Raw genomic sequence first — 26283 nt, 5'->3', positions numbered from 1 at the left:
TTGGTTTCATCTCTACTAATACTCAAGCCTGATGCTCGACGGCAACAAGACTCTTGGTTCATTTTGTGCAGAACCATACCTGCGTCGAATGCAAAATAATTAAACAAAAGCAACATTTCATGTTCTTTCTTCAACACTTGAAAATTCGTTTGAAAAAATTGGGAGCGAAACAAAAAGAATAAAAATGACAAGGACGACAACATTTTTCTCGATACCTGTGTACAGAAGAAAAGTGGTTTGTGAACCACGCTTTTTGATTCAAGCAATTTGGACGAGTGCAGCCACGTAACTTGGTTGTTTTCAAGTGGTTGAATTTACGCGTATTTGAAAACAGTGTTCGAACTGCTCGATGAGTTTTTACTTCTTCGATTAATAAAGCTTTCTATATAACATTTTTATTGGCTGAGAAAAAAATGATCTGCTTTTTGAAGCATAAAACTCCATTACATGTTTTAAATCATACTCACATTGATATGTACTACAAGCTGACGAACCAATCGCGGCAAGTTGTTGTCTGAGATGACTCGAGTCCCTGTATCTGTGAGTAGATCCTTCAGCTCGTCTTTGCATCTCACAGTCACCATGTTCGATGCATTGTCGAGTGGTTTGATCAAAACCTCAGCAAAATTAAACTGACCCTAGCAACACAAAAACGAATTGAGAACACATGTGTACATATGCCGGAAAATTCAAGTGAAAAAAAAAAGGGAAAAGTGCTATTGCGATGTGACAAAGTGAAGTAATTTTCAGGACGGTTGGATACTTAATGACACTCAAAATTAAGATTCTTTATGTACTATGGGCAATAAAAGAGAAAAGTAAAAGCGGCTTCTAGGTACCATAGGTGAATCCGCGTTTCCTTCACGTTTTTAACATTTTATATTTATACAAAAAAAAAAAAAAGGCTCAAAAGCCTCCATTGCAATTGTTCTCAAGAGACGTCTCCCTTCCCCGGTACCTACGAATATCTTCTTACTCTAGCATAACAAAGGATTGAGACGTAGGAGTGTGCTCAAAGACAGCGAGAAAAACTTCTCTTTGTATCCGTCGGCAGTTGGCCATCACTCTTCATAATAACCATGGAAGGCTGAGCAATTAATCAGAATTCAATAAAATCAGTGTTTAGTGGAATGTTAACCGCCAGAGCCAGCTCTTCAAGGCTGGGTTTTCCAGCGGCCTAAACAACCCAGGAGCGAAGCAACAACTCACCTTAATTCTGCCGAATTTGACCGTCTGTTGCGAGTCGTTGTAGACTATGGTAACAAAGTCGTTACCGATGTGCATCTTTTTAGAGTTGCAGCCTGGGTCCGAGTCTCTGGTTGGCATCAACGTGGAAACGTGGAATATGACTGAGGAGAGAAATTTTGAATCACGGATAGGGTTACTTCGGTTTCGACAGCATGGAGCAAGCAGAAGTTATCACACCCCTCTCCCCGGATGGAAAACTGGTCTATGGCAAACTACCCCCAACCCTAGCCTTTCAATTTCCTCTAACAAGATTCCGGTCCCTGGCGTAGGTTGGGTATCACCGACCCATGTCTCATTCATGATTGACACAGATAACTTTTCGTTTTGCTGCTCTCATTGCGCTATGTTTACGACCTGAATGCCTGAACAGGCTAACTGCTAACCTGGAGCTTTGGACCGCGAGTCTAACGAGGCATTCATTAAGAAATATCATTTTTGTTACCCTGGCAAATATCATCCTGCCAGCTGTATGCAAATTCACCATCTGCACCATTCCTATCAAGTCCCCCAGTGTAAATCTCGGCAGGTGGACAATCCCTCAGTCGAACAAGCGTCCCGAGGCCCGCGAGAAACTGCATATAACGAGAAGAGCCATACACGTTGCTTAAAATTGCCGCCTCGTTGTCGTGCTGCCCAGGCCCTACATATATAACGCCGATCTTGTGAGTGTCATAGGGAGGAATGCGATCAAGGCATTTGATAGCTCTTTCAATAACCTATACAAAAAGAGAAAATAAACGAATAAATCAAAATAACAAATACATTAAGACAAAAAAAAAAATAGAAAATAGATATCATTACAACTTAGTTCTCAGTGGTAATTGAGTTTTGGCTTGCGAAAAGGTGCACGTTATTAGCCCTTTAGCGTGAGCATTTCTTCGCCTGCAATTAACAAATGGTAAACACCACAGCGTACACTATTGAGTTATGGATGCACGCGGGAGGTTGCTAAGCACGAAAGAAGCGTAAGAGTCGCTCGAGGCGATAGCCGAGAGCGACTCTAGCTTCTTGAGTGCTTAGCAAACCTCCCAAGTGCATCCATAACTCAATAGTGTACGCTGTGGTGTTTACCATTTGTTTTATAACATAACATTGACACATTGTAGCTAAAGAGTTCCCGTTTATTTAACAAATCTTACGCGACCAGAAAAAACAAGCGCGCGCGGAAAAATAGTCTTTGCATTTGCTCACGTCAGCAGCGTACACCCATGGGCAAATGGGGAACGCTAAATTGACCAATCAGAGCGCGCGCTTTACTTTGGTTATGTTATAAATAAGTTTGAGGCCATGAGAAACGGGAGCTGCCGATAAAAAGCAGCAAAATACACTACACCCTGCAATCATCACATAGTGTTATGAGTTCGTTCTTCTATTTCGACGCAATTTTCAGTGGAAAAAACTGCCTTCTCTTCTTTGAATGTATCAACAAAGTTGAAATGGTAAATTGGCCACCGTTACGATTATAAAAGCTGACGTTTCGAGCGTTAGCCCTTCGCTCCGACGAAGGGCTAACGCTCGAAACGTCAGCTTTTATAATCGTAACGGTGGCCAATTTACCGTTTCAACTTTGTTGATATATTCAAATTATTTCGTTACCCCCACCGACGCAGCCCAAAACAGTTTCTTTAGAAACTATCAGCCTTTATGCCTTCTCTTCTTTTTACTTTATCTTTGTATTTATCTGGATTACCTTCAACCTAACCAAATACGATGAAAACTTACTTCCCCATCAGGGAGGGGTTGTGGTTTTTCGTTGGCTGGGCCCAAGAAGGATGCGTGATACAACTGTAGAAAAATAAAGCAAGGGTCCAATGGGTATCTGAATGATTCTGATGGGGTCACCAATATAGGAGGCTCTTTAGGACCCACATCGGAGGGGTCTCCAACAGTTGGTGCTGAGCTAGATGACTTGTTTGTAAATTGAGGTCCGATTCCATGGGGTACCATTCTGGAGCGAGATGTCGGGCGCTTGTATGGTTCACTCTTTAGTACTTGAGAAAGAAACGAAAATTATGATAACATAATTAGACCAACAATTTTGGCTTCAAGGAAACCCTTAATAAACTAGCCTTTGTTTTGTACAAGCAATAATAATTCACCTGCCACTAAGAGCTTTGTTGAAAAAGCGCTCGCATTAATCTTATGAACGCGGCCCCCTTATCAAAACCAGACAGTCTTCATCTGTCAAAACTGAATCAACACAGTGAATGTCCATAATAAAATTTCAGTACAATAATAATTAAGTTATTTTTGGAGAGGTCTGAGCTAGGTACCTACGTACATATATTTTTTTTTTATGTAACGACCTCTGAACTTCAACAGCGCAGTAATCGCCGTTAATTGATGAAACTATGGCCAAATATTAACTAGAGTGACACAAGACCCAAACGTCCCAACCCCGCCCCCCCCCCCCAACCCTCACTTGATAAATCTGTCTTTGCAATCAAAAGGTATTGCATAGTACGAGCCCTCTGCATTTAGCCTCGTTAGCATGGCATAATAATGACGGTTTTGAGTTCCAAATACAAAAGATGTAAAGAAACTATGGCGCACTTGTGAGACGTGGCTGCGAAGGCAAAATAATACAGGGACTTACACACAGTCCAAAATTTCACAATTTGTCTTCAGAGCCGCATTTTACCAGAGTACCTTACTTGTATCTTTGTACCTTTAGGGAAAGCCGGTGGTGAAGTTAACTCCGGTGACGAAGTACTTTTCTTCGGATCGCCAACGCTGGCCAGCGAATCGAGCCTGTCCTCTGCTTCTTTACTTTTCACTGCAACTGAACTTCTTCCCTGGCGAGGGGATGCAAATGGAGAATGCTCCGAATGATCCAAGTCTTTCTTCCTCCTGATGGGTGAACTCAGACTGGAAGACTTTCTCAACTTCACATTCCTAGGAGCCTGAACGCTAGTGTCTAGTTTATCACTATGTTGCTTCGGCTGGTTTACACCTGAGTCAAAGTTTGTTGTTAGAGCTGGTTTGCCATCCTGTTCGGTAAATTCCGTATTCAAAGCAAACTCCGGGCTCTCCCTGATCACACCACGCTCTACCTTGAGAGACTGGTATGGAACTGATTTCGGTCTTTCGGCCTTCTTGGGTGGGGTGACTGTACCGCTTTGAGGAACGTCAGTCTGTGTAGTTTCTATCTTTTGGTCTCCTGAAAATGAAAGAATAGGACAACTACTGTCAATTTTGCATTGATAAAGCACGGAAGGGAGAACCGGGTAAAAGTTGGAAAGGATGTGAGCAATAAGGGGGGGGGGGGCGGGGAAGGGGATTGAGAAGGGCAAGGTAGGGAAGAAGATGGGAAAAAATGACTGAGAAGAAAGAGGGGGAAGGTGGGATAACATAAGGAGGAAATAAATGGACAGGATTAAGAGGGAAAAGAAAACTAAGGGGAGGACGAATAAAAGAGAAGGCAAAAAGTGCAAGAAATATAACGTAGCGCGAGAGAAGAAATAAAAATGGGGATGAAGATGAGACGAAGGGCGAAAAAGGAAGAAAGGAAAACGAAGGAGAAGAAAAGTAAAAGATGAACATGAAAAAAGGGTAGTTGTGCGGATCTTAAGGAGATTTTCTCTGAGGGGGACGGGCGACTCGGATGAAAGTTGTTATGACTAACACCGTTTTTAAGCAGATCAATATTGATAAGCAAGGTGATAAAACGCGGGTGTTTGTTACAGTGTTATTAACTACCCGTCTCTTAAATTCGCAAAACGCTTCTCACCAGCGTGATCAGGATTCTCCTCAATATTGAGAGACTGTACACTCTCTTCGTCACTCGCAAGCTGCAAAGAAAGATAAACGTTTACCATAGAAATTGTGAATAATATTCACACAAAAAACTACAGCGAAAACACTTAACAGCGGTACTGGTAATTGGTTGGTGTTGCTGCCGCTCTCGCCACTATGTTATCTGGTGCATGCATAAAAAAACAAGAAGTTCTCACCCTGTACATCTCGGATGACGACAGATATTTGGTTTCATCTCTTCTTTTTTGCTCTAACTGGTAATGTCTTGGCAGAGATGAGACTGGGGAAGGGTCAGCAGGAGAAACACCAAGTTCTGGCTGAAATAACGGAAAATAAACTTAACAAATCGTGGTAATAAACGTCGCATCAAGAGCGCAGCAGGTAGGAGATGGGTCCTTGGACAACTGTGTGACATCAACCCCCTTCCTGTAACACGGATTAAAATCAAACCAGTATGTGGCTGAACGGGGCCAGTCTGGTTAACAACTACTAACAAGTAAATAAATATATAAATAATAAATACATAAACAAATAAATAAATAAATAAAACATCTTGACATCCCCCCAAAATCCCGTTAAGACCCTTAACATATAACACCCCTGCGTGTTAAACATTTGTTTGACAGTGAGAAATGTCCAGTAGGGTAAAATACGACGTCAAATCTTTCGCCGTGCGACAGTATAAGCAACGAGCTGTCCTGAATCTTGAGTCTCCATCGTTCGTTAATGTGATGTGAAGGTTCTGTGGCCTTTGAAGTAAAGCTCTGTAGCAATTTATGATTGTACGTTGATTCGAAAATGTGACCTGTGCGTGTTCTAAACGTATTTACATGTGCGGTGTGACCAGTATAAGACAATTTTTTATTACCTTATCAAATTTTCTCGTCTTGTTTGGGGGAACATCTGAATATCAAAGATGACAAAATATCAGTCAATTTCGTAGAAACATCAATTCAAAATACACCATATCCCAAAGGCAATGAAACTACATCAAGTCACCTTCGTTCGGAGTTCTTTCCATGCTTCCAAGTATGTCTGAGCATCCAGATTCCTGCATCTGAAGAAAAAAAAAAAAAAAAAAAAGATGTGAAGAGAAAGGCGTAGTTACTTTCCATGGTCACTTCATCTGATTTAACTTGGTTTAACCCTTTAACTCCCAAGATCTGTTTGTTAATTCTCCCCTATAGCTGTCACACATTTCCTTGTTAATTAGTTACAAGAAGTTGGTGTTACATCGGATCACAACTTCTACCTGATAAGCTTGAGTATTCTCATTACCTGTTTGCTGGATAATGTATGGATATTAAAGAGAGAAGGTTCATGTTAATCACTTCTGGGAGTTACAGGGTTAACAAATCAGAGCGAAGATAAGACCAACTACTTCATCCGTTTTATGATGACCCTTATCAACCATTAAGAATTCTTTTGTACTCTCACTGATCAGACCATCTCTGTATGAGCTAATTTTAAAATAATTTAAACACAAGACTCTTAAAAGAGTCTGTCGGCACCATTTTCACCAAGTAGCTAACGCTTGATTCACGCCTAAAGTGTCAAAACTTTTAGATATCGTCAGAGTTTAAACCTCAACAACTGTTGGAAATTTACCGTAAAAACATGAGGTCCCTTGCTGGGGCTCCTGCTGAGGAGTCTTTCCCTTCCTTCTAACAGCTCTGAATCTACAGACCCCACTGGTGTGCTTGGTGGAGTGGCCGTGCTGGCACTTTGCGAATAAATAAGCACTGGATCTAGCTGAGGTGGATCAACATTTTTGTCATTATCCATGCCGCCATGTTGCCAGCCAGAAGAAGCGACGGACTCCCCCAGAGCTTTTCGCCAAATCCACAATAACCAAACAAAAGAGCAGATAAATAAATGAATAAATCATAAAAAAGATATAGTAATAAGTAACTGGTCATGCATGGTGAATCCAATAAACGCAACGAGTATGCCATTTAGAGTTAAAAAGCGCAAACTTCGGGCTGACGCGGCAACGTCGTTCCCCAAGTCTCTCCTCTTCCTGCCCCGTGTAGTGAGAGCGAGTGAACCTGGAAACGAAGAGAGAACGAGAGAGAACGAGAACGAGAACGAGCTAGTCGCGACAGCGTTCATGGTTTTTAACGCACGATTTCATGCGTTGATAACATCTCCCCTCATATACCTTCATTTTATGAGCTCTCGCTATTAATTTTGCGTCAGCGTTTACTATTTCCCTACCTGTATCGTGAAAAGCAACTCCTCCCAACCCATCTGGAAGATTAGTTTGTCTGACCACGTCAATAATAACAGAGCCACTCTCAGTACTGGTGCTCAGGACCTCTCCCTGATTTTCACTGTGTGGAGATGAAACTAAAGAGAAGAGAATAGAAGAGAAAAGAAGAGAGTAGAAAAGAAGAGAATAGGAAAGAGGAGAATGAAAAAGAGAGGAAGAGATAAGAAGAGAAGAGAAAATAGGAGGTGAGAAGTTAACAAACATCAGGAGGACCTACACTACCTGAACAATTTTTACGAAAAGAGAATTAATAGTCTCAGCTGAAATGCCGTTTTGAGATGAGGAAACAAACGATGGTATAGTGCAAGGTGAAACACTTGATCTCTTTAGTTTCATTTGTAAGATTGGTAGATCGTCTCTCCTCGGGTGTTCTTTTATTTTTCCACTAAACGTAATCTTCGTGAACGTAACCGTGTAACCTTAGGAGAAAAGTTCTCTAAGGATGTGAACAAAACATGAAATGACCAAGTTATGCACAAAGCTAAAAAAGTCTTTCGGCGCGTTTTTGTTTACTAGACATGACAGAGAAAAACCGAGCTCTAAATTTTACGAAGCCTCAAACTTACATTCATCGATCTGAGTGTCATCTAAAAGGGCAGTACTGACGTCACTATCTAACGATGACATAGCCTTATTCTGAATACGCATAATCCAAGAGATGTTTCCGCTGGGTCGACGGATAAAGATTTCAGCCCAGCCTTGGCAAACACAACGACAATTTTGTGGATTGATGGTTACAAACTGCCCACTTAGCCGCCGGTCTGATAGTGCACCGCTGTGAAACTCTGACTTCGCCTCAGGCTTCGAAGATTCATCAACGCCCGCGGGATTCTGAGTCCCAGTTCCAAGTGCTTTTTCATCGGGAGACTGGACATGAGAATCGTCTGTCGCGACATCCGCCACAGTGTTCTTCTGTTTGGAATTCCTCGCTGTTTTTTCACTCTCCCTTGGAGACATATCTGCTGCTCTATGTCTTAGCGCCTGGCAGTTGTCGCAAACACCGTCCTGGCCGATATAAGTACCAGAGGTCGTTATGGTTGTTATTGTATTACCGATCATCCAAGTACGAGAATAGCCATTAGCTAACATAAACTCCACCGCCTTGGTCCTGAACATGAAACAAAAATTCTTAGTCTAGTCTTGTCTTGATGGTTAATCTGGTTTCAAGAAAAACGACTTAAGAATTTCAGTGGTTGAGGACCGTGTCATGGAGATGTACGGCACTGTACCATCTTTAGTCTCCAAGGTTGAATATTTCTTCAAATTTTATGAACAAAAAAATGGAAGTCCCAATTATTCGAAACGTCGCGATCTATATCCCAAGTGACCACATCGTGAAATAAACGATTACGTTCTCTCTTAAATTCTAACCTGTTTGGCTGTGACATACACGGGGCAAACGTGTATCTGGCCATCATGTCCATGCACACTTCACTCATCTCAGCATGCAGCTCACACGCTGCTTCAGTCTCCTTGAGAACCACGGGCGAGTTCGACCGATTATGAAACTGGGGCGAGGGCTGATTTGTGAAGCTTCCAGTGCGAGATTTGGCTGTTGCTAAGGAGGGATTTTCTGGTTTGGGTTCATAACGGTCCGGAATTATGGCACTTGATTTGAGACCCTGAAGACAGGAAGATGCAGACGCTTTGAAATGCAAGGGACCAAATTCAACCATAATTAGGACAAAGGAAACTCCAGTCAACGGTAATTAAAAGTGTATAATAAACGGAGGTATTCCTTCCAAAAAGATGTCAGACCTAAAGGATAAAGGGGTATTTTTTCATGAGTTGAGAAAAGGGTTTGTATCCTTTGTAACGGGGGGTGCTCTAAAAGAGGGGTTATTGAAGATTGTGTCCGCTATTACTTCAAAGTAAGAAGGTAACGCATTGATCACTTCTCAAGCTCCGTCAAGGTTTTATTTACTGTTCAGGAGTGCGTTATCGTACCCTAAAAAAATGTAAACTCCGAGTAAATTATAAGTGTCTTTCAGAGATCTTCAAAACTATACTAAGATCATAATGTCAATACCTGACAACTCATCCTTAGGCAATACGTATTTCAAACTAAGCCCATAAAGTTTACAACAGGATTTAAACAAACTTCAATCTAAATTTGTTGTAGTTTTTACGCCGTACCTATTGGGACATCTGAGTCAACCCATATAGTCTATTGCATCTCTTACCTTACTGACAAATCCCACAAATGCTTTGCGGTACGCCACACGGGACCGAATAAACCACGCAGCAATCACGTGATAGGCAAGCGTTATGGTGTACTGAGAATATCTGTGGAGTGCAAAAACCATAAAAAGTTTAAAATAACAAAAAAACTGAAAAGAGATAACATAAAGGAGTATTGAAACTAAATTGAAAAAATCAGATATCCTTACTTGAAAGGATCGGTGTAAGGGAGACAAATGGCGAACACACTCTTGTACTGACTGTCCTGAAAACTAGCGTACAGATGTGGTAGGTGAACCAGACCTGCAATAAACAAAACGACCCATCAACGAGAAAATACGAAATTCACATAAGAGAGAACCACCCGAGAGGATACAGCTTCCGAGCACATTTCTGCGTACAAATTGTAAGACTGTTAAAAGACTTCTCCTTGGATTAATATTTGCATTCTGAGGACGTTATTTTGTGATTAAAAATTACAAGGTTTGAGCAGAAAAGTGGTTGTTGAGAGGTTTGCCCCTAATTTGAAATTTCTTTGATCGCGCTGTCAAAAACGTTTTAGTTAAGAAACTTCTTATAAATCGTACAAGGTTCCTACCTGGCAAATGTAGCCTGCGAAGCAAGCCCTGGGGGAGAGGAGGGGGATTGGGGCGAGCGGAATGTGCCGAGGGGAGAGGGAGGGCTTGCCACAGACCCTCACTAACCAACGAAATTTCCGATCTCGTATGGACGAAAAATTCCCATTGGCTGAGAGCAACACGTTGTCAATCAACCCTCGAACTAAACAGTTTCTCGTGGCGACTACCATTTAGAAAATGGCGGATGACGGTAATTTCGAGGAGTTCTGCCCTCAAGAATCGATGTCGAAGTAGAATATTTGTGGCAGCCATCCACTTGTTCAAGCTCAGGGCCTTGATAAGAATGGCGTCTTCATTCTCAAACTTGCCCGTAATCACAACATTGCAAAGCCGATGGACGTTGGAGCCAAATCATCAATGTTTAAATTTGTATCCATCGCTGAAGTTGAGGGTTGTCCTTTTGTCGGCGAGTCAAACAACGCTTCCCTGCTAGATGTAGGTTTTGCATGTGCCGGGGAGGGGACACGCAAGCTCTTTCTACCTGGACTTTTTCCTGTCGGTGTTGAGAACTTTCATTTCGACGAAACATCACGGGAATCCCGACATTGAGAAGCGGCCTTATTCAACAATTCATAAAACTGGCAAAAACTGTTAGCTTTTCTTGAAGCCACTTCCAAATTTAATTCTTAAATCTACTCCACAAAACCGGCAAACTACGTCTTCTGGATTAACTTTTGGCTTTCTCCCTCTCTTAGATTTTGATACCAGATTCTCCTTGTCGTCTGATATTTCTCACTCACGTGGAGCAAGTTTTAGTTGTTGTTTTGAGAGTTTGCATGGTTCACTGAGCTCTCGCTGACATATGCAAGACGATATGAATATGAAAATAGGGGGCGTTTCGTTAGTTAGTGGGGGTCTGTGGCAAGCCCTCTCTCTCCCCTCCGCACATTCCGCTCCCCCCCAATCCCCCCTCCTTTCCCCCAGGGCTTGCTTCGCAGGCTAGGTAAATGGGCTCAACACTACTTCCTGTTATTTAAACTTTGCTTCAATACTTATTTCAGCTATTAAGTATTATTAAGCAAAGCTCCATACTTTTCAAGAATTCAAGATTCATCTACGAACCCCTGAGATGAGGACTTTTACCTGAGAGGAACTCCAGCATAGGCGCTGCCATGGCAACAGTTGCGGAGATTTGGGTCAACCGCACTAACAGAGATGGAAGAAGACTGGAAACAAAAAGGAAACAGAGAAGAATCTTATAACGGACAAAACACGATCAACAACAGCTGGCAGCGAGGGTTCAACCTTTTTTTTTTCGTTCGCCGTTCACTATACATACAAAATTGGTAAACCTTTCTAAAAACTGTGCTAAAATTAGGGTCGAAAATGTTCTGATGATCCCTCACGACTTACTGAAACTATCAAACAATTCTGGGATTCCGCTGCGAAGCGAAATCTATAAAATCAGACCATGAACTTTCTGGCAGGAAACGTTCCTAGAGATGAAAATCGTCTATTGACGCTCATAACAATCCTGGTCAGAACCTAAATATCAATAAACTCTCAGCCAATTAAGCACAGAAGATTGTTTTCCCTATTTTCTTGCTGCATCTAGAAACCAGAACTCCAGGTTTCACACATAACCCCATTCTTAAATGCTCTCCTCTCATATTAAAAAGTTTATTATTTTTTACATAGTGCCTTGTTTCTGATTAGCTTGCCTTTTCATAACTGATTGCATTTCCATGGTGCACAAAGTCAGTGAAGACACGCACAGGACGGCACACTTCGTCACTAAACCCAGCTCTAAAGTCCTCACCAACTCAAACTAGAAGAACACATTTTCGTTATTGTCGTATAAGCATTAATAATAATAATAATAAGAATTTAGCGAGGACACGAGGTGGCCCTTCATATCCACTTTTCCAGGTCGAATTGGAATGTTGTTGTTGTGGAGGGAGGATCCAGGAAACACCCTCGAAGCGAGGACAAGAACCAACAAAAAACATGTAGCGTTAGGTCTGGGAATCAAACCAGGCCACAGCGGCGGGAGAAATCGATCTTACAGTTGAAGGTTCAGTCCCAGTATCCGATAGTTGATCGTGTAGGCTGATCTTGTGGTGAGTAATTTTAAAAGGGACAGTCAGTCGATGTCAACGACACCTTTCTTCATTAGGACTACTCTAAACATAACGATCACACAGCAAGATTCGAAAATCTCGATCACCCTCAACCCCTGATTCATTCTTGATGGAGGTAAGCTTTTACTCTCAAAGGCGACTACTATAACCTTCTCTGCTTCAGCAAAGGAGATTATGGTTATGGCGAATTCACTTGAGCAATAATGGGCGTGTGTAGTTTTTGGCCGTTGTTTGAATCATAGAGGTCATCTGTTTTACTGTTCTTCCTATTACTTTGAGAGCTTTTCTCACCTGAGGTTTTCAATGTTTTTTCCTTCTCAAATACCTTTCCACATTCCCATATTATCAGAAATCTCACATTAACTGATCAACGGTCGAAAATGGTTTGCTTGTTGCGATGGCAAAGTTGGAACTAGATAAGTGTCCGATAAGGAGTCTCACCTGTCGTCCCCTGTCCAGGTTGGAATGGTATGTTGCAAGAACTGATAAAACCTTTTGAAATAAAAAATAAAAGTTAGTTCTGAGAGCAGAGTGGCCCACTGCTGTCAGTGATGGTCTCCAGTTTCTTTGGCACTAAAAGAATCGGAATATGTCTGTTCCCTTTCTGTGAAAAGTTGTTCCACTGCAAGTAACCTCCCTAGTCACTTGCATGTTCTCGCCCTTTTCAAGTAGAATACTTTTTAGCTCATTACGATTACTTCTTTTAAACTGATTAACAGTTGTAACCACACTGATAACGGTTGAACCACATTTCAATCGAGCAGCACTCTGGCTGGAAAAGTAATATCATTAATACTTACTGGAAAAATCAACGCCTGAAGTCCTACTCTCCCGACACCGGGAGGTACACGACGAAGATCGAGGATGCAAGAAGGCTCCGAAACCTGCAGGTCATATGAAGCGTTACAAGATAAATATGATAAAAAAAAAAAGAAAAAAAAAAAAAAGAAAGAAAACGACAACCAGCTTGAGAGTACATTCTTTATCTGTATTTTATCTGTATTTTGGCCAGGTGAGTAGACCTCTTACATAGTAGTGGACAAACTTTTCATATACATCCAAAATATTTCATAGCTCTCACACATTTTGACGAAGCTAAGGTGTCGGCCATCTTGCTATATGGTCCCTGCTCGCCTAGACGCTTTTCGGAAGTTTAGGGCGTGGAGATTGGTTGACAATTGATTGGCTGACAGGCCAACTATAAAATTCTCACCATATGGCACAGCACTGACGTCATGGTGTTCAACGCGGGATTAGCGGACAGGATAAGGCTCTTATTTTGTAGGACCTCCGGAAGTCCAATCAGAACATGCTTCAGTACTGTCCAATCCCACTCCTGCAAGAAAAAAAATTGTGATCACAAAAATCCAAATCCTCCTTCAAGTCCTGAGGAGATGATAGCAAAGTGGGTAGGGGAGGTGGCTGTAGATGTACGGTTGTCACCAAAGGTCTTCCAACCTAAATTGGCTGTCAAACTATGATAAAAAAAAAAATATATATATATATACTCACATACTGCAAGCAGTTCAAAATGGCTTGAAACACGTCAGAGTAAGATATCACACCAAGATGTGAAGATGTCGATGTTTTCGTGTCAGGATCACTGAAAGGAAACGATAACACATAAAAGTATGGACTGGTAACCATCAAAATCCAAATACAAGAGTAAAATCATGTGCGTCAAATCTATTGACAAACGTATACAGGCGAAGGTCTAGATGAGTAACACTCCTCCTTTCCGAATTGCAATCGAAAAAACTTTAAGATGTATTTCCACACGCGACGCTTTCGACATTTTTGATTCAAACAATATGCAGACCGTCAATCACACAGGTTAACAACGATTTCTCTATGGATCAGGAGGTAGATTATCCGACCACAGGATCGGAAGGTTGGGGTTCCAAAACTCGTGAAGTGCTAAAATGTTTCTCATTCCACCCTCGTGACGGATATTTTTTAAGGCAACTCTCTTTATTCGAAGGCTGAGCTCAGAGTTTTCCATCTTGTTTCGTCCTTTTAACTCTAAGGTTATGTGCGACTCGTACTTTTGGTCAACAGTTGAACATTGAATTATTCAAATTAAGAACCACAAGGTCGGAATAGCAGAAAATGATTCGTCTTAGAAAGTTATTTGGATCCAAAGTTGGTATTCGAGGTTGCAATGTCCTCTCTTGACGGAAAATTCTGATGTACTTTGCTTTATCAACTGTCCACAATTTTGCATCTAAAAGGATGTCATATATTTGTCACATTTAAACCTTCACTACGTTGCTTTCCTTGTTGGAAAATACTTCGATGTGGCTTTTTCGGTCCGGCACTTTTACTTTCCATATAGAGACCACGTGTCAAGCATCTATTCTGGTGTATAGAGGTTTTGCACAGTAGCCATGTTGCATGGCAGGAACAATGGATTATTTTTCCCATGAATTTTTCTTTGTAATGCAAAATATTTTCATTGTTCCTGCCATGCAACATGGCTGCCATGCAAAACCTCTATTCGGTGTCTTAGTTGCTGTAACAAATTTAGCCATCATTTAACATAGCAGTTCTACGAGGTTGATGCTAATCTAGGATCACCAAATGCACTCAAATAGTCCTTTAAACAAGGAAAACTGTGTACAATAAAGAAATCAAGAATGGTGTTTGACCCTCTAGGATCCAGAGAGAAGAACGAAAAATTCTTAAAGATATCTACGAAAAAATGATTAATTCCGGTCCAATTATGCAGCCTCCACTCCTGAAAAGACAAGCCGCCCTATTGAGTTATTGAATAGAACTATAAATTACTAATGACCTATATCCCTCATATTTTTTGGTATGACGTCAAGGTCGTGTTTTCCGAAACCCAAAGAAAACTTTGCTCTACGATTATTTATTAGGCATGCTTGACAACATTTGCTTGTAGGTGTCACTGAATAGTACGATCATAAATACTATTATTTATATGTATGCTATAAAAGCTATTATTAAAATCATGCTTTGAGTCGATCAGAATGAAACGGATAGAAACACTAACACGCAGCTGTTTCTCATTATACTGGTGACCAATGATTTCGATCTTTGCGATCTCCAATTGGATGATTCTCTTTAATATGCTTGAAGAACTTTCACACTGTTGTTAATCTTCCAGCACTTTGTATAACAACTTGTTTTAACCAAGAAATTTAGCATGGAATTTGAGGCTCTCCGTGACAAAGATCCGGGAATATTTCCTAGCGAGTTCCGACGTCTTACAACGTAAATTTCGCAATGAAAGCTGGTGAATACATTAAACTGATTATTAATCCACCTCCGTGTAATGAAACATGATTCAGCACACTGTGCTGTTTGTCTCAGGAGGATTAGCTGCACACGGAAAAGACAGAAGGAAATTTGCTTCAGATTATGAAAAATCTGAAGATGATGCTGTCCCAAGAATTGAGGGCTTTGTTAACTTGACATGAAAAGGAAGATACCCACAAGCATTATGGTAACTATTCTACAATTCAGAGCAGAGTTGCTGCAATGCAGGTGCGTTTAGAACGTTCTTTAATCCAAATGCGACTGAGTCTGAAACAATTTCTTTTGTTGTCGGTTTTCTTTCGGACTGCCATTAATTGGTTGGACAGTATCCTTCCCCTTCAATCGCTATGCAAAAAGGGATTTTGATTGAGCATGGAGGCAAATACTATCATTAGTGTAATAGTCGTTCTTATTCTTTCTCTCTCGCATTTTTTTTTCCTGGCGTTCATCTGTTGCTGGCGTTCATCTGTTGCTGGAAAAGCTATGCTTAGGAGCACAAATCGGTTCTCTTGTTGTACAACTCTGCTGGGGATATCGACGCGTATCGGCGATTCAAGGAAGCATTTATCTAGTGTCGCCAGAATTCTATCGGCTGTGCCAGAGAGTTTCTTGAGCATCTCTCTCAAAAGTGGTGTGATTTTTAGAATGTCTTCCATTATGGATTATTTTGTCATTCTTTCTTCTTAGCAAGTCCTCGATAAACCGAGAGGGACTGGAGCTCAAACGGCATAGGGAGGGAAAGTATTTGGCTCCAGTATCACAAAATGGCCGCTCCGAATGTAAGTGCTAAGCTCGATCTCTTATTGCCAAAAAATTGTAACTTCTTCGTCGAGAATAGAGGCGATTTCAAAATGACAGATTAAGTCGACGCTAATAGGGCACCGGGAAAAAAATAAAGGCACCTTCCTTCAGGTCTTTTCGAACAAAGAACAAGACAGTCGCCTACACATGCTTTACTGAGAAAGTGACTATTTACTTCTAACTTAACAAATTCCTTTTGTAGCCATTACTCCAGAGAAATGAAAGAAGGGCGCTGCGTCAACGGTGAGGTTATTCTGTGTGACTATAGTTCGTTTTGATGTCTTTGTTCCATTTCGTTGAATCGTCTTTGCGAGTTCTTAAGTAATAATCCGTCAACATTCATTGTGCTACACTCGTTGGAGAATTCCTGATTAACATGAACAACTTGATATTTTCCAGGAAATAACTTTACAATTACTTTGCAAATACAGACAAAAAATTTATATTCTCTTTCAAATAATATTAATTCTATTTCCCTGGTTTCCGAGGTATACCTTCTCGGATATGCTTCGGTTCCACCGATGCATTGTGAGATGCAAGTAGTGCGACTGAACAATTTTGAGGATTGCTGACAACAAAATCTTTTAGCTTTGTTGTAAAACGTTTGGAACAGTGCTCTGTGCTTTTGCCACCTATCTCTTATAAACATTCCGTCTTATGCACACTTATTTTTTTCCTTTTTCCTTTGTAGGAACAATAACATAAATCGGCAAGTTGTGATCGGAAATATGAAAATTCGACAGCACATTATTCAAATGGTATGAAAGAAAAACACACCTATTGTAGATTAAACTCAACTAATTTGGCACATCAGAGACACGCCAAATTTGTAAGGAAGAGTCCAACATTGCAGTAAGCAGGGAGGTGTTTTACGATTTTCATCAAAGCGAAACAACAACAAAACAAGTCTTATTGAGAAGACAGTCCAACGAGACAAAATGCAATAATAATGAGAAAAAAAGCATATGCACATGTATACATATATACTACTGACGAGGAACATGGCAACAACAGAGTGATCCATGATTTTTAGAAGCAAGTTCTGACAGTTACTTCTCTTTCATTTTGCAGGTATGGTTGACCGACACAAATACAATTCCACACAGTCTTTCTTCATCACATGTAAGTTATTCCCTTATCAACCATAAACTCATTGAGGTTATCATTATACTTTAGGAGTCAGTATAGCATTAACACTGGTACACTCAATCTTGTTAGTCAATTCTGACTTTTGACCTAAGGTTTTCAGGCTTTATAATGCTGCAAAGACTGTCAACACTATTTTCAAAAATATACTTAATTTGAAACTACGACATGCCTTCAGAATAACAAGATTCATTGAATCAAATTTTTTGCACTTGTAAAGATGTTGCAAAGACGTTTACATCATATCCGATTAAAAAAAGGAACGGTTTTGCTTTACTTCGTTATGTGATTGGTTTAGAAAGTTCACGCCAGTTTTTCAAACAATCAGATTCCCAAATATAAATGAAATCCATTGAGGAAAAAATAAATATAACTGAGTATATAAGACATTTTAAAAATTACTCTGTTGAAGTTCCATGACTGCAAAAGGTTTGCATATTTACAGATGTATTTTTCAAATTCTGCCACCCACAGAATGCTACAGTGCACGTATTGGGCCCAATGTCTTGGTAAGTTATTTCTTAAACTTATTCAAGCTGTACGAAACATCAACAGACGAGAAAGACAAGTCTGTGCATGCACTAAAAGACGGCACAAATGCGCCTAAAGAACCAGAAATAACATTCGGTCGTACAAAAATTACTTTCATTAACCAATCTTCTTTCTAATTTTTTTTAATTTCCTTTATAGGAACAATCACCTAAATCGGCAAGTTGTGATCGAAAATATGAAAATCCGACAGCATGTTCTTCAAATGGTATGGGAGTAAAACACACCTATTATAGATTAACTAAGTAACTAATTTGACACATCAGAGACACGCCAAATCTGTAAAGGAGAGTCCAATATTACTGAAAGTAGGGAGAAGTTTACAATTTTCATCACCAATACGAAGCCTCACACAAAGTTTTATTGTGATGATAGTCCAGCGAGACACGTGCAATAATAGTAACAAGAAAGGCGCATGGGCTTGCAAACCACTGACAGGAACATGATCACAACAGAGTAGCGTATGATTTTTAGCAGCAAGTTCCCAAAGTTACGTCTCTTATATTTTACAGGCACGGTTGACAGACACAAATGCAACTCCACAAAGTCTCTCTTCTGTAAGTGATGGCGCTCATCAAATTCAAACCAGTAAAGTATTTATTAGTATTAATTAATGCTTAAAAAAAAGTTTACCTGTTAATAGAAATATTTTTACAATTTAGTCATAACCAGGATGGTTTAGTGGTGAGAGCAAGGAGAAGAAGGTATGGATAAGTTATTTTGAAACGCACTACAGCCGTAATGACACAAATCAGAACTGAAAAACGACACAAATACGTCAATACAACTGGATAAAATATTTTCTGGTACAAAAGTTATTTTCAATTATTAATCTTCTGACTCTTTTTTCAGAATCAGACACATTTCATAAAGTTGCAAGTTATGGTGGACGACGCGAAGGTTATGAACTGTGAAATGAAACCAAATAAATTGACTGGAGACAGATATGAACCAATTTGGCAAATGCAAGAAACTCAAAACTTCAAAAAAGAGTTATTGTGGTAGCCTTTAATGAATTCATTTAATTTCATCCCTAGTAAATCTGTTAACAAAATTGTTGTGGGTACAATACAGTATGCCATTGTTCTTCTTGTTATATGTAAAAAGGGGACTTCAAGATTTAAGAATGATGTTCCATGAGGTATCAGTAGAAAAGTCCACGGGTGAGCGAGGAGTGAGTTTTGAAAACGTTACTGACATATTGGCAAGGTTAGAGTGGAACCGCGAAAAAAATGTTCAGTTGTATTTATACTTTACTTTAAGTTAATAACTCTGTAAACAATGGCTCTACATACAGTTGAGTGTAGTTTAAAAAAATAACAAATTTACACAGATATTCACTAATATATCATCCTTATGTTTTAACTGGTCTTTTTTAATTAAATTTATTTTGAATTATTCCAACTTAGGTTTTCGTGGTTATTTTTAGTGGGAATAAAGGTAGCTTCGAATTGTGTGGAGCAACATTAAAGTGTTGTACCTCTCTTATCTGATGATGGTTAACGTTCAATGTAAGCATCATCGTAAACATTATCTTTCAACATTTACAGTCTTTCTCTACAACATGTTTTCCCTAAGTGTGAGAGTCTTCTTCATTATTTTCAGAATGATCTTTACAAATTGGTTCGTTAGTTTGTAAATCAAGTTATCATTATGCCAGTCCCCTGATTTATTGCAGATGACTGGTTATAAGGTAGATCTTTTTGTGTCCTAACCTCTTGAAAGGAAGGGAACTTTTTCACAAAGTGTCAAGAAAAAGGAATCTGAGTTTTTCTGTGAGCAGTACATTTCCCTATTTTACTTCTTACTGCATTTGGCTGATCGACTACATATATTTACTCAATTTTTCAGATAACTAAAGTTAACAATGATGCATCCAAGTCTTGCAGACCTTACCAGTTATCTGGGTAAAAAAAAAAAAAAAAAAAAACTCTAAAACTCTAAAACTCCTTCCAGTGAGAGTAACTTTCCTCGATTAACTGTTGTAACTGTTCGGATAATTGAAAGTGAAGTTGCTGAAGCTAGTTGGGTACTCCATGTCCAAATATAAGAGTGCTTACCTTTGTAAACAAATAAAGTAGGGGCTGAACCTAGAACTCCTTTTTTCTTCTTCTCCTTCTTCAATGGCATCAGACAAACCCAGCCGTAAACTGGAGTCACAGCGTAAACTCAGAAAGCACTCAAAAGCCTGTTTTTTTGAGGAGGGGGAAAGTACAGCAAATGACCAATTTAGCATCTTAAGGTTGCTCGCGCATCACCTGTGATAGTTATTTTCAGGCTAAATAATCCTTGTCTTCTTCGTTTTAGGTGTTGTTTCATATTTCCAAGTGACATTTTAAGTTTCTTTCGTTTTAAAGGGATGTTGTACTTTGCCACATGAATCGAAATTAAAATGCCACAACCAGTTGCGAAAGCAGTTGAGACATCTTACCCTAAAAAAAAAAAACCTTTGACCATGCGATCCAATAAAATTCACCTTTCCCCCCTTTGCAATGTTGCTAGCTAGGAAGTATTATGGAGAAAGTTAAGGTGAACAGCATGGGGGGGGGGGGTATGGGCACACTGTTGGTTTTTGAACTAAAGTACTTCTTTGTCCTCTTATGGAGTCGATAAACGCTTCACTGTTTTCGCTCAGTGTCTCAAAACTTTTGCAGCTGGTTGCAGCCACTGTTGTCGACCTAAAGGTCTTTTTATGGAATACCCTCAGCCACACCATGCAACTGACTTTTAGCCTCAGGTTAATAGCATTTACTACATAATTGAGCGAACAGAATAAAGGCTTACCAAGTTCCTGATGACACTGGCAATGTAAGTACTGTAACAATGGTTATAGTGCGCCTTCACGTGCGAGACTAGCAGTTCGAATGTCCGCACAGCGTGACCATGAGGCAAACGAAACAATTTGAGCTGTAGAAAGATTAATTATCGTAAATGCTCTAATGAGCTCATAACTTTCTGGTAAGCCCTCGTCCCTAATACAAGCCCCATCCCAACCATTTCAGAAGGTTCCTAATTAATCGCAGGTTGCAATACTTGCGGACTATTTTCAGCTTTAAAATACTCTCTTGAGTGAAAAGAGTCAGAGTTAAGTGCGTCTCAATCTCACTTTCTTTTTCCCTATGCGGTTGAACAAGATTGTTACAAAGCGTTTTACCTTGAATACTTCGACCAATCCACTGACCGCTGTCTTAACATCTTTTAGTTCTTTTTCCTCTTGTAACATCTGCACATGGGTAAAAAATCAACAGTCACTCTCAATGAAGTTTATCATAAACCCTCTTTGATACGTGGTCCTTATTTATAAGTAGAAGGGTTGCTTTTCATCTTCTCAACGGTACGAACTGGCTCACGCCCACAATCTGTAATTAAAATGATACAAAAAAAAAAAAAAAAGATACAACAAAAGCAAAACTTAACACTGAGCAAAAACAAGAAAAAAAAAAAAACAACAACAACAACACAATACGTGTGGCAAGGTACGTGTGGCAAGGTAACTTTCAAAGTACTCATTAGTTCATTGGAGCACTTTTCGATTGAGTCTCGCAAAGCCATTACAGTGGCTGAGAGAAGCCATTGTGACAGCAGTAAAGAAAAATGCTTAGAAAAACTTAAGTGAACAGATCAACTTCGCAAATGACTGGTAATAGTCATAAACCAGTCATTAAGCAGATTGAAGAAAGAGCATTTAAATGAAATAAAGAACTACAGTATTCTAAAGTGTGGTTTGCACCCCTTCAGTTGATACCTGTTCCTGCTGTTCCAGCGGAGGGCTCTTTCCTTGCAGTTCCACGTGCCTACTGATGACCTGAAACAACAACAACAGCAGCTCTAAATTATTTACAATCCATAAGGAATCTGCTACATAAAACTGCCCGCCTTTCTTGTCTCTCATTTGTTTCTACACTGTGCCAGAGGAACACGAAGGAATTTTTTATCACAACACAGCAACACAGACGACTGGCTTCATATCCCATCATACATCTGGTCCTTAATGTTGAAAAGTTCCAAGAGTTAAGCGCACTTCGATCGCTCATCGTGAAAAAAACAATCGAATCAATGACAGTGGCTAATCAGAAGAAAGAAAAAATCCCAAAAAAGCCAGTGAAAACTCAGTAAGAACAAAAAAAATTGCTTGAAATACAGGAAAACCCGGGTACCAAAGTTACGTAGAGAAAAACCAATGCAATTGCCTTTGACCCTAAATTGAATGTTTGTCAAAATTATCCCTGGTCAAAACCAATTCTCTTATAAACTGGATGACGAATCATGGATGCTTAGCTTAATAAGTCACCGAAAGACACTGTCATCTATACAAACAGGACACACAGCAGACGTTGCCAAACTTTAGTCGATACCTTCTCAATTATGTCCAAAAAGTCTTGACACTTCTGAGAGTCTGACATCTGACACAAGTCCAGCAATATCTGCACCGCTACATTCCTTACTGTTACATCTGGGTCTTCAGGAATGTGAATAAGGTATGGTAACACTGCATGCTCCAACAGCTCTTCCTGCGAAGATTGGTGAGGTCAAGAAGGAGTTACGCAGGACAGACAAAAGGAATGTTCCTTTGCCTAAAGTTTCATTGGCATTTTAAGAGATACGTCGCAAAAAGCTTTTTCAAGACATTTTGAAAGGCATACCGTTTCTGTACCTAACTTGAAATTCTTTGGAGACAAAGATATCTTTGCATTCATGAAAATACAAGCAAATAACTAGAAACCATACACAGAATTTCTGACCTGAAGAAAAATCTAAAATTTGTTGAACGTTCGAAATGGAAAATCACGATACAATCCTGTGGTTCATTTCTATGTTGTCTCAAAAGCAATCGTCTGGAAGGATTCCTCCGCTAGGGAGAATCAGTACTTTTTGGCGCTTCATGCTACAGACAACGGGATAACAAAAGGATTCGGGATGTGGATTCGGGACGTGGATTCGCTTCGGGATGTGGATCACCCGAAGCGTTAGACATCACCCGACCTACTGCACATCAATTTAATTTGGGTTTTATCAAAAGAGTGTAAATTGGCCACCGTAAAAGTTTTCAAAGGTGACTTTTCGAGCGTTAGCCCTTTATCATTCGCTCTGACAAAATACTAACGCTTTGAACGTCAGCATTTAAACTCTTGACAGTGGCCAGTTTTGCATCAGCAACTCAGTTACTAAAATCAAATTACCCCCACCGACGCAGCACCACAGTTTCTTAAGAAACTTAACCCCCTTCATCCTAGTGCACACGAACCCTACCTCATACCAGTGACCGTATGATGTCAGTACCGATGAAAGGACAGTTAGTGCTTTCACTCTGACACTTGTGCGGGTTTCATGTCTGGAAGAAGAGAAAAATATTTTTCATCGGTAAGAATGCAACAACAGCTGTATGCGTACTTTCCCTCCAGGCCATAACCATACGCGTGCATCAACATGCATCCAACAATGAAAATTACGTGCTCCTCTTTGTGTAATTCGAAGCAATTTTCCGTTGAGAGTCAAACGACACTGAAATTATAGTGGTTTTCCTTTACAATGCCCTGTCATAGACCAAGAGTACTTTTTTTTTTAATATATAAGATTGATATTTTTCTTTTATTTTTTTTATCTTCAAAGAAGATTTAATAATAATAATAATAATAATAATAATAATAACAATAATGACTTTTATTAGTATACTTCCACATAGTGGCTCTTCGCTACTAATATGAAAACTAACTATATACATAATACTTACAATAAATCAAAATTGATAAAATAGTGAATAATAAAAACTATACTAGATTATCCATTGCATGTCAGTATGTGTCTCTTAAGATTTATACAAAAAAGTGCATGGTCACTGCAATTCCTTAGCTCCGCAGGAAGCTTATTAAAAGCTTCTGCAGCTTGATCTTGTAGAGTGTTCTTCTCAATTTTGTTGGCAAGTTCTAATTTTGGTGCAGCTAATGACCTAAGACTATATCTATTTACGACGTGTTGCTTGAGTTTTAGTGGAAAGTCCTCATTGTATAATGACTTGTGCGCTAGCTTAGCTATATTAAACTATATTAGATTTTCCATGATATTTCTCTTGAGTTAGGTTAAACTCGGAAATAGTTAAGGAAAGGATTAGGAAGTAACAGAATGTAATCAATTAGAATGTAATCATTAGAATGAAATAATTAGTATGTGAAATGAGACCTGCGACAGATTTTCTTTTAATTGAGCTTATACTATATTGTAAGAATAGAATTTTAGTGAATGGATAATAATGATTGAGTTTTATCGTGATACTGAAAAGAGAGCTCGTACCAATTCTGAACCTCTCAAATGCAAAAATAAAAAAATTAGCCCAATCGCAAATTGAAGTCTCTCGCATGTTTCTTGTCGTTGAGGCAAATTGCGAGTGATAAATTTTGTATTGACTACTTTTAAACTAAAGTTTTGTTCTGATTGTCAGTTGGGGAAACCTTGGTTTTAGTGTTATGAGACTAACTTGGAAAGTGCTCTACAAAGATGCAAACCAAGGCCAACAGCTACCTCGTTCCCAGGAAGAGGTAGCTGTTGGCTTCCTGAGCCTCTTTCGAGATTAGCTCGAAAGAGACTCAGGAAGAAAGCGTCAGTACAACTGCCTCATTTGCATCAAGGAGAGAAACTGCAAGCAGTAATCAGGATACCTGAAGTACTTTTCCATAAGATTGTGAAGATTCACGAGCCACCCTACATGAGCGGGATGCACTGACTGAGCTTTGTATGAAATCAAGATTTGAAGAGATCGATCCTGCAAGAGAAGCACGATCAACATGAATCGCATGTCACGACCACAAATAAAAACAATAACAACAACTTCAAAAACAAACGATAAAATGCATAATTGTATAGAATTTATCCACGAATTTGTAGAAAAATGAAATTTAGCACCGAATGCGTAACAAATTCTAATGGTTTTGTTTCGCTGTTCACTGTACTTTTCCGAGTTAAATGAGATTTGGAACTGGAATTGCATTCATTCTTTCATTCTAGCTTTCTTTAGGAAGTGCTCTTCTCAAGGAAATCGGTCGCTATTCAATTTAAATTAGATAGAGAGAAATGAAGTTGTCGCTCAATTGAGGAAAAAGAGAACAGCGGGATAGTTCACTGTCTAGGAGAACAAGACGTTTATCAATTCAACGAGCGCCCGCTGATTACGCGTGAGCTAATGCGCAGTTAGGATGTGCAGTATAATACCAAGGGATCATTCGTGGTCTGTTACTTACAGGTAACGAGCCAGGACTCTTCTCTACCAAACCAAAGAACCTTTCTTCTGGTCCATTAAACTTTCCACTCTCGTACAGATCCTCTATACTGAACAACAGGATATGAAGGTTCTCAATCAAGGTATTTTCGCTCGGGCTAATTTCCTAAAACGACAATAAAAACAGAAAACTGGTTCAACTCTTTCGGAGCAGAAAGCCGACTAAGCTTTGAAAACTCTGAGGATTTTTCTTCCAAAGGTACGTTAACTCTTTCAAAGAGGAAGGGGAACGCATATACATTAACAGATCGAAACGTCAGCTTTTATAATCGTAGCGGTGGCCAATTTACCATTTCAACTTTGTTGATATATTCAAATTATTTCGTTACCCCCACCGACGCAGCCCCAAACAGTTTCTTTAGAAACTATCAGCCTTCATACATTAACAGATTGTCCAGTAGACCATTGAATTCCATGTAGCTTCGTAGCTTACACTGTAATTATCTAACAAACCCCTCTCTTACATTTTCAACAACTTTCATCTTGAAGGAGACAACAAAATATTTTTTTTGCAAGACAAAAAAAAAAAAACACAAAAAAGGCACTAATGAACCATGTGGGAACAAGTATGGCTGGTGATGGAGAGGATTCGTACAGACATCCTTATAAAGGTCCTCCCATACCTTGATCTCTTGTTGCACAGCTTCAATGATATCTAACACCGCATCCCAGGCCACGACATGAAGTTCTTGACCATACTTCTTAACAAGTCTTTGTAGAGAGAGGGTCACTTCCAAGGCCACCAAGCTGAGATGGCAGGACAAAGCCTGCAGAGAAAAAAAACGCGGGAGATTCAGATGGCGATAACCCTTAAGTTCTCAGAAAAAATGGGCGCAACTTCTCCTGGCGATTTCACTACTTTATCTTGCAATAAAGTGATGAGAACACACAAGTTTATTGGCTTAAGGGGTGTTATCTTGATATAACCCCAGATTCCTTTGTCCGATTTAAAAGGAAATCTAGAGAAAGTCAGAAGGGAGAAGTCGTACCCAGATCTCAAGGGGTTAGAGAGGGAAATGCAGCTGACTATAACCTCGGAAGCATCGCAGAAATTTACCG

At 39.7% G+C, this 26283-nt stretch overlaps 2 protein-coding genes across 4 annotated transcripts in view; one reads left to right on the top strand and one right to left on the bottom strand.

Moving 5' to 3' along the window:
• The window catches only part of LOC111333565 (tuberin), a 37555-nt gene that overhangs the window by 1534 nt on the left and 9738 nt on the right, over window positions 1-26283 (bottom strand). The window contains exons 12-41 of the mRNA XM_088735157.1: window positions 25848-25991; window positions 25187-25330; window positions 24608-24711; window positions 23205-23286; window positions 22310-22465; window positions 21700-21759; window positions 21109-21177; window positions 20739-20861; window positions 20015-20142; window positions 13689-13779; window positions 13390-13512; window positions 12977-13060; window positions 12618-12668; window positions 11757-11863; window positions 11179-11261; window positions 9667-9760; window positions 9460-9562; window positions 8648-8898; window positions 7843-8384; window positions 7222-7353; window positions 6613-6833; window positions 6004-6061; window positions 5873-5907; window positions 5202-5321; window positions 4979-5039; window positions 3917-4408; window positions 2971-3239; window positions 1691-1964; window positions 1210-1349; window positions 468-638 (exon numbers count right to left, since the gene is read on the bottom strand). Of these exons, the coding sequence (XP_088591283.1) occupies window positions 468-638; window positions 1210-1349; window positions 1691-1964; window positions 2971-3239; window positions 3917-4408; window positions 4979-5039; window positions 5202-5321; window positions 5873-5907; window positions 6004-6061; window positions 6613-6833; window positions 7222-7353; window positions 7843-8384; window positions 8648-8898; window positions 9460-9562; window positions 9667-9760; window positions 11179-11261; window positions 11757-11863; window positions 12618-12668; window positions 12977-13060; window positions 13390-13512; window positions 13689-13779; window positions 20015-20142; window positions 20739-20861; window positions 21109-21177; window positions 21700-21759; window positions 22310-22465; window positions 23205-23286; window positions 24608-24711; window positions 25187-25330; window positions 25848-25991 (4512 nt within the window). The remainder of the gene's footprint in view (window positions 1-467; window positions 639-1209; window positions 1350-1690; window positions 1965-2970; window positions 3240-3916; window positions 4409-4978; window positions 5040-5201; window positions 5322-5872; window positions 5908-6003; window positions 6062-6612; window positions 6834-7221; window positions 7354-7842; window positions 8385-8647; window positions 8899-9459; window positions 9563-9666; window positions 9761-11178; window positions 11262-11756; window positions 11864-12617; window positions 12669-12976; window positions 13061-13389; window positions 13513-13688; window positions 13780-20014; window positions 20143-20738; window positions 20862-21108; window positions 21178-21699; window positions 21760-22309; window positions 22466-23204; window positions 23287-24607; window positions 24712-25186; window positions 25331-25847; window positions 25992-26283) is intronic.
• Window positions 14882-19406, top strand: LOC148721640 (uncharacterized). 3 transcript variants are annotated; one of them, XM_088735160.1, is made up of 10 exons: window positions 14891-15686; window positions 16146-16237; window positions 16462-16502; window positions 16951-17017; window positions 17331-17381; window positions 17880-17914; window positions 18096-18162; window positions 18467-18511; window positions 18617-18658; window positions 18807-19406. In XM_088735160.1, exons 2-9 carry the CDS (start codon window positions 16223-16225, stop codon window positions 18620-18622), a joined length of 327 nt encoding a protein of 108 aa, XP_088591286.1. In that variant the 5' UTR covers window positions 14891-15686; window positions 16146-16222; the 3' UTR covers window positions 18623-18658; window positions 18807-19406. The 3 variants fall into 3 exon arrangements, 2 of the variants coding, with proteins under 2 accessions (XP_088591285.1, XP_088591286.1); XR_015992216.1 differs by having other exon boundaries at window positions 14882-15686; window positions 18467-18658; XM_088735159.1 differs by having other exon boundaries at window positions 14883-15686; window positions 18467-19406.

This window comes from Stylophora pistillata, chromosome 10 (genome assembly GCF_964205215.1).
Source record: "Stylophora pistillata chromosome 10, jaStyPist1.2, whole genome shotgun sequence".
Taxonomy (NCBI): domain Eukaryota; kingdom Metazoa; phylum Cnidaria; class Anthozoa; order Scleractinia; family Pocilloporidae; genus Stylophora; species Stylophora pistillata.
This window is presented reverse-complemented; position numbering and strand designations above follow the sequence as displayed.